Source organism: Podarcis bocagei, assembly GCF_964188305.1.
Source record: "Podarcis bocagei genome assembly, chromosome: 6".
Lineage (NCBI taxonomy): Eukaryota > Metazoa > Chordata > Lepidosauria > Squamata > Lacertidae > Podarcis > Podarcis bocagei.
The window spans coordinates 100796587-100808851 of NC_138130.1; the positions used below are offsets into that span (position 1 = coordinate 100796587).

Below are 12265 nucleotides of genomic sequence, written 5' to 3' on the forward strand. Positions count from 1 at the left end.
ACACGGTCTTAACAGGGAGTCCGTAAGTGACTGTGGAGGCCAATTCTGGATCCACACATCCTTCCACAGTGGGGACATTGGTTTCTGGGTGGGAGTTGATCACGGTGTGGATTTGCCAAGCGTGCCTTCCTCCTAGCACGTTTCTCCCTTGTGTCCTGAGTTCGAGTGTCTTCAAAGCCCATGACAACAGGGGGATGGACATAGGAAGATGCTTCCTACTTAGGCCAGTGGTCCAGCTAGCTCAGTACTGCCCACACAGGTTGGCAGCAGCTCCCCAGCATTCTCCGCTGGCCTTAACTGAAGCCATCTATGTGCAAAGCCGATGCTTTGTTGCTCCATAAACGGATGCAGTAAACACCCATCATTCTTCACCATGTCAAAATAAAAAAATTCCTTCCAGTAGCACCTTAAAGACCAACTAAGTTAGTTCTTGGTATGAGCTTTCGTGTGCATGCACACTTCTTCAGATACCATCTGAAGTATCTGAAGAAGTGTGCATGCACACGAAAGCTCATACCAAGAACTAACTTAGTTGGTCTTTAAGGTGCTACTGGAAGGAATTTTTTTATTTTGACTATGGCAGACCAACACGGCTACCTATCTACTACTCTTCACCATGTGTCATGGTGGCTGGGGCTGATGAGTTTTGAGTCCAGCGTCAAGATAGCAGGCCCCTCAACCATGTTTTGTAGGACCTGCCAAGGGTAGCTGCCGCCGCCACCTAATTCCTCATCACCCACCACTCCCAAGATGACCCAGTACAGTTGTACCTTGGCTTGTGCCTTGGTACATATGTTTTGGTTTCCAAACGCCAAAAACCCGAAAGTGTTCCAGATTACGAACATTCTTTGAAAGCCGAAAGTCCGACGCAGCTTCAGATTTGAGTGCAGGAAGGTCCAGCAGCCAATCGGAAACTGCGTCTTGGTTTTTGAATGGACTCCCGGAATGGCTTAGGTTTGACAACCAAGGTACCACTGTATGCTGCTTGGGAGACACCATTGGCAACAGGGAACTAAACTAGGCAATCATTTGCTGCCAGCCAGGCTGTTCCGTTCCTAATTCTAGTTGACATTTTTCATCGCTGCTTCCCTTAGAGCAGGGGTCCACTTGGACCTGTTTCCAAAGAGAAAAAACAGGGAGCCGCAAAACCATTGCGACATTTAAAACAAATATAACACTGCATATATTGTTTCTTACCTTAATGTCCGATCTGACAGCGGCCGGGAAGGTCACGTTGGGACGGTGCGTGACTAACGCACGCACCGCCCCCATGCGACGTCACAGCCAATACAGCACCCACCACAGTGGGGAGTGTCGGGGCACACAATGCGCCTCCTCCCCTCGCTAGTATCCGCCCCGGAGAATGTGTAAAAGAGCCACATGCGGCTCCGGAGCCGCGGGTTGCAGACCCCTGCCTTAGAGGTTTAGCCCCACCTTTTTAAAAATCTCAAGCCTGAAGCTTGGATCTCAGCTCTCACATGGATTATCCAGAACACACTAACTCTTACTTTACAGCTCAGGTGGACAACCGTAAGAACCTAAGGACACTTAGGGTCATCATCCAACCGCCTGCAATGCGGGGAATCCTTTGGCTCAATGTGAGGCTCAAACCCACAACCCTGGGATTATGAGTCTCATGCTCTACTAACTGAGCTACAAATGTGTTCCAGCATCCTGTCCTCTCTGGCCAACCAGGTGTCCATTATGGGAAACTCGGGATTTGAGAGCAAGAGCACAACTGGTTTCTAGCTAGTGGTGTTCAGAAGCATTGATGCTTCCTGGCATCCAGACGCAGGGGTCAGCAAAATTTTTCAGCAGGGGGCCGGTCCACTGTCCCTCAGACCTTGTGGGGGGCTGAATTATATTTGGTGTGTGTGTGTGAAAATGAACGAATTCCTATGGCCCACAAATAATCCAGAGATGCATTTTAAATAAAAGCACACATTCTACTCACGTAAAAACACCAGGCAGGGCCTACAAATAACCCAGTGGTGCGTTTTAAATAAAAGGACACATTCTACTCACTACCCTGGATCGTCCGCGGGCCGGATTGAGAAGGCGATTGGGCTGGATCCAGCACCCGGGCTTTAGTTTGCCTACCCATGATCCAGAGGGACACCTGACCTCAAGGGAAACTTTGTGGGCAACATGCCAGTTTGAGTGAAGCAGCAGGTCTGGCTTTCACAGAAAAACAAAAAAGCATTTCTGTATACAGCAACACACCAACACAGGACCCAATCCATCCAAAGGTCTTGCTACAATTCAAGGACACATTTTAGCCAAGTGGAAAAAAGCACACAAGGAGCTGGTATGGTGGCTTTTCTGGTTTCGTTTGACAGGAGGCAAGAACCTTATACACTATGAATTTTTCTTAATCCCCGTTGGCGGCAATCTTATTTCCCGTGGGACTGAATTGCACACAATACATGGTTCATGCGCTGAACACTACCCCCCTCCGCCCCCACTTGTGCACAAAGCGTTGGGCTACTGCCCTATCGAGGGAAGAGACGCAAGGCAGCAGCCCCTATCGAGGGAAGACTTGGGACAGGCTGGGCAGCAGCTTTTGAGACTTCCAGGCACAGTTCCAGCTTTTTTCTGAAAGTATTTGTTGTGCTGGGGTCCTAGATACTACAGCACACACAAAAGCAATCTGCGGAGTGTGCTTGGCTTTGATCTCACCTCACCTGCTAGCCTTAAGCAAGTCAAGGGGTTCTCAGCCAGTGAAAATAGCACACACCGCCTCCTCTGCCCATGCAAATCCTTCCATAGCCAAATAGTACTATCCCCCCCCCCACAATAAGGGAGGTGTCAGGAGGCTTGGGGGATCCTCAAAATGTACAGAAATACAAAAAGGAATAAATTAGAAGCAGAAAACACCCCAATGAGCACACTCAGTGGTCACACAATGCAGACTGAAAATTTGGCAGGATGTTCAGCCAGACCTTCGTGAACTAAGGCATGGCTGGCTAGTTGGCACCCTGGCACAAGCACACTCCACACAAAGACACTTTGCTGCAAGAGAATGAGTGTCAAGTCAAAATGGCGGCAGGTGTTTCGCTGAGGAGTCAGACTAATTCAGGTTTCCCATCCCTTCTCTCCTGCTATTGGTTTTACAGGGATCACCGCAAAAGGATTAAGAAATTGCTTTGATTCAAACATTGATCTCAATGAGCTAGGATTGCTCATGTTGCCAACATCTAGGAAGTATACCTCCAAAAGACTTTGCTTGAGCTAGTGACATCAGCATATAAACAGTGCTGGGAAATGGCTAGAATGCAATTTCTGGTTGGTTGGAATCTCAAACAGCTACAGAAAAAGGGGCAGCAAATAAAACAGCAGCTGTAATTAACGGGGGAGAGCAAAATCACTATCCCTTCAGCTTGAAGATCGAGGTCGGTGCTAATGAGAATGTTCATAGAAACTTTTGAACACATGGGTGACTCAATGGTTAAATCTGAGCTGGGGTATCAACAGGGAACAAATCTAGAAAGTTTCAGATATTGGTTGGCCAGGATTTAGGTCTCAGAGCGGGCAAAAAAAAGTAAGGTGAGCAGGTAACAGAAACAACCTCCAGCATGTTGTCTTTTTCTGATTTTATTAAAGAGATATTTGTACAAGACGCCAAACTCTTTGTTCCAGATGTTTTTAAACCTGCAACAGAAACCGAAGAATTAGTGAGTGGGGAGCTAATACCCATACCATGAACACAATCCCTGGGGCAACAGCCTGCGTTGCTTTATCCCTGTAAAGCAGGTACAGGGAACCTGTAGCTCTCCAGAGGTTGACGGACTCCTGCTCCCATGAGCCAACAAAGCCAGTGGTGAGGGATAGAGTTGTAGTCCTGCAACATCTGATGGGCTGCAGTTATAAAGCATTAAATACACTGATTGCCCTCTACGAAACACTAGCAGCAACATGCAGCCAAGAAGAGCAGTACGTTTCCAAGCACAATTCAAAGTGTTGGTGCTGACCTTGAAAGCCCTAAACGGCCTCAGTCCAGTGCCGAGGGCCTTCTTGGTAGTGGCACCCGCCCTGCGGAACGCCCTCCCAACAGATGTCAAAGAGAACAGCTACTACCAGACTTTTGGAAGACATCTAAAGGCAGCCCTGTTTAGGGAAGCTTTTCATGTTTGATGCATTATTGTATTTTAATATTTTGTTGGAAGCCACCCAGAGTGGCGGGGTATAAATAATAAATTATTAATTATTATTGTTTACACTGCGGCTCACCCCCAACGTTTTCTCCCAAAAACCCGTGAGGAATAAAGCAAAGCGACTCACCCCTTATGCCGTGGGGACGGGCTGCGGCATGGGGGGCTGTTCTGGCTTTGTGCCTTTCTGCTCCGAGATGGGGGTGGTGGGCAAGATCTCCTCCTTGGGCTCCACGATGCTGACGTGGTCTGGCAAGGGCTTCTTGGGGCCAATTTTCCCGCTTGGGTCCCAGGGAAGCATGATTTTCACTTTAATGCCCAGCACACCTGGAGTAACAAGGAGACACTGTCAAGAAAAGCAGCCTGGGCCGAGACTTTCCTCTGCCACCCACAGCATAGGCAAACTTGGCCCTCCAGATGTTTTGGGACTACAACTCCCACCATCCCTGACCACTGGTCCTGTTAGCTAGGGATCATGGGAGTTGTAGTCCCAAAACATCTGGAGGGCCAAGTTTGCCTATGCCTGGTCTTAGTCTTTGCTGTCCTTGTAGAGAGAGAGACCAAGCAGGCAATTCCCCTCTCGCAGTATTGGGGGGTTTGGTGTTTCAGAACATTGTCCTTGAGCACCTCTCACACCTCTGCATGAAAAATAGAGAAACAAGCCAGAAAAGATTCTTGAGACGCTTCTGCAAGCTGGTTCACAGGCCGTGAAACTGAGCTTTCAAGGAGTTACAGGTTCAGTGCTCCCCCCTCAACACATGGCAGTTCCTTCCCTTGGCTTGAGGCAAACCAGTGTGCAATTTTGTCCCAACCAGCAACTATTGTATGATAACAACTTTATTATTTATACCAAGCTAAGATAAGAAATGAGGTTTTTAAGCACTGTTAGCAAGACAGGTGCAAGCTATGACAAGACAGCAAACTATGGTTTGCCTCAAACCAAGGAAGTAGGGGTACCAATAAGTCCAAAGGTCCTTGAAGGCTCAATCATCTAGTGCAGGGGTCTGAAACCTTAGGTCCAAACGCAGGCCTCTATCTGGCCCCTGGGATTTATCTCCCCAGACCACACCCTTCACCGGCCCTGGCTGTGAACTCTTGATAATGCTCCTTGTTCTCCTGGATTCAGGGTAGAAAGGGATATAATAATAATAATAATAATAATAATAATAATAATAATAATAATAAATTTTATTTATACCCCGCCCTCCGCAGCCAAGACCGGGCTCAGGGCGGCTAACAACCAATATAAAAACAAATTGATTGAAATACAACTTAAAAACAAGATTAAAAGACAACATTCAAACATTAAAATGCAGCCTCATTTCAATAGAAACTCAAATCAAATCAAAACTTTTTTGGGGATGAAAATGTCAAATCTTCACCAAGGCTAACTATCCAGACTGGTCCTACTTGAGCCGGAAAAAAGCCAGGGAAGTCCCCAAATAGGAGTTCCATCACAGGAGGAGAAAGGAAAAAAGAAAGAGGGAATCAAACAGATTCCAAGCCAAAGGCCAGGCGGAACAACTCTGTCTTACAGGCCAGAAATGCGGAAAGAAATCAGATCCCGCAGGGCCCTGGTCTCATGAGGCAGAGCGTTCCACCAGGCCAGAGCCAGTGCTGAAAGGCCCTGGCTCTGGTTGAGGCTAATCTAACTTCCTTAGGGCCCTATGTTAAGAGTACACAGAAGTTCCCACACTGTGCAGAGGTAACACCAGCTGTTCTTCCTGCTTTTTGCCTCTGGCCCCCTAAACTACTGGCACGTGGCCCTCCAGAAGGGAACACTCAAGGAGGCTGGGAAGAGCCAAAGAAGGTTCCCCGCTTCTGACCTATTGCCAAACCACGGCTTGACGCAACAGGAGAACCAGCCCGGCTAGACTACGAAGCAGCCGGGGCTTACAGAACGCCCAGAATCTTTTTAGGAACAAGGAAGCCAACTGGGGGCTGCCTGAGAGATTGCCTGCCCCCCCCCCCCACTCACCCTGCCTGAGGAGGACGTGGCGGACAGCCGTGTCGACGTAGTAGTTGACGGGGTCTCCGCTGTGGATCATCAGGCCATCCACGAATTTCATGGACTTGGCTCGCTGGCCACGGAGCTTTCCCGACACCACCACTTCGCAGCCCTTGGCTCCACTCTCCATGATGAAGCGGAGGACACCATAACACGCCCTAGAAGGAAAACTCTCTGTTGAACTGCGCTGGGCCTTCTCCTCTGATCTACTGCTTTATTATCAAGTTAAGGAGGACAACCCACCCCCCATCCCCATAGACTTCCAACATTGGACTTCATCCCTTCTCAGACAAATGCCTCAAGATCATCCAATGAACAGGACGCCTCTGTTGAGAGTACCCAAGCACAGCGCCACAGAACGTGACACTGAGCTGTTTACTCCAAGCAGGATGGCGGCCGTTTCTGACTCGTCATCGTATCATCACTGAAGGGTTTTTTCTTTCCTTTCTTACAAGGGTTGCCATTCAACAACGCTCAAGGAAGAGGCCATACTTTGGGGGAATCTGGCAAGGCAAGTTAGCTCGAGTAGAAACAAGAATCTCGCAAATTCCTTGTGGCATAAACTTGCCTGGGTCAGGGTCTCCCCACTCTGCTCTCCCTTTCCCTATATTGAACATCAGATTGCAAGCTCCGCAGGGCAGTCTTCACCTCTGAAACACCATGCTACATAAATAATTTTGCCCATTACGCAGAAGAGAACGGAGCAACTGCACCAGTGCAGAGCTGAGGGGAGCTTTAAGGTTCATTAAGGTGGGATTTATTCAGCCCAATGTGTTGATTATAAACTTCCGCAGAGGCACAATTAAAACTCCAGTTTTCTAAATGCTATTGCAAAATGATTAGACGGAGTGTTGCTTGCTTACCTACGGACGGCAAGCCCCCCTAGAAGCTTGTAACGCAGCGACTCTGCTTGAGCAATGGCGCACAGCCCTCTCGTGGCCACCTTCTCAGCGTACAGCTGGAAAAGAAAGCAGGAACATTTTGTCCATTTTTCATTTTTGCAAAGTTCAGGCTTGCAGGCACCTCTGTTGCTTTACAGGCTCATCTTCACTTTGCACTCACAAACTCTCTGAAAATACTTACATGACCTTAAGGGTTTGTAGGTGTTCTCCTCCGCTCCACAGGCTGAGCCAAGGCATCCCATAAACACACCAGTTTTCAGTGCAGGGCCCACTTACGCTGTGCCTTGTTGCAGTATCATGAAAATGCGTTTTAAAAGCCAGTTTGGTTCCAGAACCGTTGGCCAACTTGGAGATGCCACCGTTGAGACACTTCCAAGGGTGGAAAGTGTCTACGGAAAGCTCAACCAGGTGACTCAACCTGTTTGGCCAATACTGGGCAAAAACATCATTCCAGACATGCCAAGCACAGAAGGGGCAAAGGGGCTAAAAACTTAAAAAGAAATTAATAGTAAGAGGGCCATATACGCAAGGGATGGAAAAACAGCACTAGCTGGGAAGCCAACAGCTGAGAACGTCTCTTAACACAGCCCAGCACCTTCCAAATGTTTTGAACTACAATTCCCAGCACCCCCAGCTAGCATGGTTGTGGCATAAAAGTAGATTCTTACAGCTTTGTAAAGCTCACTAATGGTTAACATAGGTGTTTGGCGAGTCCAGCAGCTAAATGAAAGTTGAAAGGGTAATTGAGTTCGCAAATTTGTTTTAGATTCGCAATTCTGATGGTTAGGGGCTTTGCTAATTTTAACCCTCATCCACCCAGAAGAATTGAAGCCTCTGACCTTCGTAGCCAATGCTCCAACCTAGACTCCTGCAACCCTCCAGATGTTTTGGGATCCAGCTTCCACCAAACACAACCTCTGGCCATACTGGACTGATATAAGTTGTGGACCACTGGCAACTGGAGGGAGGGTGGCTGGCTAGACAAGGCTGCTCTTGTCTCTGAAAAACAAACCCCATTCTCGTAGTGTTACAATCACATTAGCCTAGATCAATAAATCGAAACCAGTTTGAGGAAATACTCCCCAAACCTTGACTCGCCCTTCTCAGACAAATGCCTCAAGATCATCCAATGAACAGGACACCTTTGCCCAAGCACCCACACACAGCACCACAGAACGTGGCGCTGTGCTGTTTACTCTGAGCAGGCAGGTGGCCATTTCTGACTCGTCATCAGATCATCACTGAAGGGGGAACTTGGCACACAATAAGCAGAAAGTGAAAACTGTGGAAGCCATTACCTCAACGCTTCCCTCGGGAAAACCAAACCGCTTCTGGACAACAGCAGTCAGCTCACGAATACGGCGCCCTTTCTCGCCCAGAACATTCTGAGTTCTGAAAGAAGGAGCAAAGGCAAGGCATTAAGTCCTCACTTAAGATGTTCAGATATTTTAGTCTCCATTTTGAAATCGCTGAAATAACATGGGGTATTCTAGAAGTTATCAGCACTGAGAATATAAGAGGCAGGTTGCTTGATCCAGCAGGTTTTTCCCTTTTAGAAACAGTGTGTAAAAGCAACCATTTGTCCCGTCCTAACTCTGACACTGCCAGAGTTCAACACATTAAGAGATGTTAAACTGAAGGAGCTGACCATGTGAGTGTAGGCTGATATGGAGGAAGGTGAATTATTCCCAGTTACATTAGGCTGTGCATTTAGGACTGGACATGACTCTTTCTTAGCAAAAAGCAGGCCTTGGGTCAACACACAGGTGGAAGGGTCTGCCATTGTTTTCCACACCAAATCATTTGCAGCAGATGTAATTAAGAGGCCCAGCTCTTAATTAAATCAATTTTATTATACAGTCCCTGACCCATTAACAGGAAGTATAATAGTATTTCCAACATAAAATGAATTAAAACTACAAAAACACACATTTTAAAAAGGAACTAAGCTACACTTGAAACTGATGAATCCCACATTAATTTTTGCTGCACAAAATCCTGAAAATGCTGGAAACATGTTGTTTGACCCAACATGGGTTAGATTTCCAGGTGCAGCAGCACCTAGGCCACCCCTACCCTCACGGATCACAACTCCGATCAGCCTCAGCCAGTATGACCGAATGTCAGGGACCAGGATAACAGTCGTCTACAACAGTCAGAGGGCACCAACACGCAGAAGATCAGTATTTCACCCTGCAGTTCATGGGAAAGTACTGTCTGAATCTGGATCTATGACCAAGTGAGTCCAAGTGGCTCCTGCACCCGTGGTTTTTGAAAAGGGTGAGGAATACAAAGCAAGCTGTTTGCTTCTACAGAGCAATATATATAGGGAAACCATGCAAACCACAGCAACTGTTCTGATCCAACTCCAACATTCAGGAAGAAACCATTCCTATCCAACAAGAATGAAGTAGATGGTAAAAATGCAGAAGAGGGGCTGCAGTGGCAGATCATGTGTTATGCATGCAGAAGGTCTCGTGTTCAAGCCCTAGCCTCTCCATGTAGGGCCAGGGATATTCTCCGTCTTAAACCCTGGAAAACCTCTGCCAGTCAGTGTCGACAATACAGGGTTAGCTGATCCAATGGTTGGCTTGGTAAAAGGCATCTTCCTATATTCCACCCCAAACTTCGCATGTGTGGGAGACTGGAGATATGGTAGTTTTCAAAGACATGAGCCCTACATTTACAAACCCACTCAATCTTCCTGCAGTGTATACATGTCTGTAGTAGGTACAGGCTTCAATATTTCAATTGCCTCCTGGATTCAGTCAAACCACCCTACATGAACACACCGCCAGACTTTTGGGTTATCGCAACGGCAGAGTTGTTCGCCCACCACCAGACACGTAGATGCAAGTCACCTGGTTGCAAGGATGATGATTTCTGTCCTTGTTGGGGTAACTCTGACCTCCACGCCAGAGTAGCCATCTTCAGCCAGCTCCCGAGTCAGGAATTCATTCAGTTCAGCTTTGAAGATACCATCAGCCACAAACTACAAAGAGCAAAACAGATTATTAGAAGCCAGCAGCAGTTTAACCCTGCAAACCCCAGGGGAAAAGTCTGGTTTAAAAAATATTATGTAGTAATCGACAAGCAGTTACTATCTGCTGGGCCTGATGTGCACCAATCCTGCCCAGTGCATGTGCAGAATAACCAAAAGGCTCAGAATTTCACTCAGAATGGAAATGGACTGGATTAAGAACCACCCAAGTTTCTGCAGTGACTCTTGGAAGAACCTTAGCTAAGTGATATAGTTACACTTCCCAGAGTGGTTTAACAATCAATCCCTCTTCACAGGAAACTGGGAACTGTAGTTTTCTACGGGAGAATAGGGGTGTCTAATAACTTTCAGAACCCTTAATAAATTAGTTCCAGGATGCTTTGGGGGAAGCTCTGAGTGTTTTAAGTGGTATGATCCTGCTCTCATGTACAATGTAGATATGAGCGCACGCGCGCACACACACACAAATTTCTTGAACCTGCTGTCCACAGAACCGGGTTGCCACTTTTTAAAAGAAAACTTTCAGCCGAAACCTTGTACTTTTGTCTACCCTGAACGAAGGCAATGTACTACCCTGTCAGAGCAGCAGCATGCAACAGGAAAATAATGCATTAGTGACATCAAAACACGATGCACCCCTGCAAGAAGTCCCCTTTTCCTGCAAAAACTCCTGGTCCTCCAGCACTTCATTTAGCTTCCGGGGACAAACCTAGCAATTGCTCTTAGCCGTGACAGCCCCCCAGAACCTCCACGTGGAGAAGCAGCATCCCTGCCAAATATACCAGTCACCGAGATACTGGTGCTTTAATGGTCCCCAAAGGGCATCTAGTTGAGAGTCACAGACCCTTCTTATTCATTTGGGAATAAGAGTTTGTTACTGGAATGCAGCTTCTCATCCTTTTCCCACTAAAGAAAGCCATTTCTTCGCACTCAGCAGCGAGAGCACTTGCACTGCGTGCAACAGGCCCCACGCTCAACCCCCAGCGGCCCCTCCAGGAACTTTTTTGAGGGTCCCCTCCCCCAAAACCTGGAGAGGTGCTGCCAGCCAGTGCAGGCAATATAGGCCCAGGCAGACCTATGGCCTAAGCGGGGCATGGCGCAGGTTCCTGTGTTCTATATATACTCCTGGGCAAACCTTTGAGGGCCTCGAGCGGCCCTCTCTTCTTCCCCAGCCCGGCCTGTCCAGGGCCCACCCGGCCTCTGCCTTGCCGCCATGTTCTTCAAGCCAGGCCCAGCCGGGAGAGGGGGGAAACCGCCCTCAATCCACCTCCATCCGCCGGTCTCGCCCCGCCGCCGGCCCCTCCGGAGACCTCAAACCCCACAGCTCGGCCCTCTGCTCCTCATCCCAGCCTCATTTCCCTGCTCCAGTCCCCGCGGCTCCGCACCGGCCCCCGAGCTCCTCACCTTTCGCTTCTTGGAGATCTGCACCGCCATCTTGAGCCGAGCAGCCCGGGCTGAAAAGAGGCCGCTTCCGCCGCCGCGGAGGATTATAGGGCGGGCAGGCTGCTTTCCGTTGGCTCGCGGGTGTCACGTGGGGGGAGCCGCTCTGCATGCTGGGAAACGTAGTCGAATTCCCTTCGCAGCGCGCCTCGTAGCGCATGCGGGATTTCGTCGCATCGCTTCGCTGCTTCCCATTGGTCCGCGGTGGCCCCCGCAAGAGTGCATCATGGGAAATGTAGTCTTTCTGTGCTTTTTAACCCAAATTAAAAGGAGTTTGGCCAGACTTTGCGGGGTCGAGGAGTGAAATATTGTTAAATGAGCGCAAAGATAATTCACAGCAGCGCACATTAGTCGCTTGATGATGATGATGATGATGATGATGATTAATTTGTACCCTGTCCATCTGGCTGGGTTTCCCCAGCCACTCTGGGTGGCTTCCACAAAGACCAAAAATACACTAATATGTCATACATTAAAAACTTCCCTGAACAGGGCTGCTTGAGGGAAGTATGGCCATATAATAAAATATGATAAAATATAATAAAATTGCTAATAGGCAAATGAAACCTCCAGGAACAGAGGCAGTCTACCTTTAAGTGCCAGACGACAGCGACAGCCAGCAATGGAGAAGCTGTTGGTGTACTTGCATTGGCATCTGGCTGGCCGCCTCCAGAGTATTTTGGAACAGGTGGCCTGATGCAATAAGAGGAAAAGCTGTCGCTCCACTAGTACAGCATCTGTTTTTCCTGTTGTTTTATTTGAT

At 48.2% G+C, this 12265-nt stretch overlaps 1 protein-coding gene across 1 annotated transcript; it reads right to left on the bottom strand.

Moving 5' to 3' along the window:
- Positions 1-3578: 3578 nt before the first annotated feature.
- Positions 3579-11625, bottom strand: RPS3 (ribosomal protein S3). The gene is made up of 7 exons (XM_081197474.1): positions 11467-11625; positions 9923-10053; positions 8360-8453; positions 7023-7117; positions 6130-6317; positions 4282-4478; positions 3579-3651 (listed from the first exon to the last, which is right to left on the bottom strand). The coding sequence occupies exons 1-6, from the start codon at positions 11494-11496 to the stop codon at positions 4285-4287; spliced, it is 732 nt and encodes a 243-aa protein (XP_081053600.1). The 5' UTR covers positions 11497-11625; the 3' UTR covers positions 3579-3651; positions 4282-4284.
- Between the last annotated feature and the right edge of the window lie 640 nt (positions 11626-12265).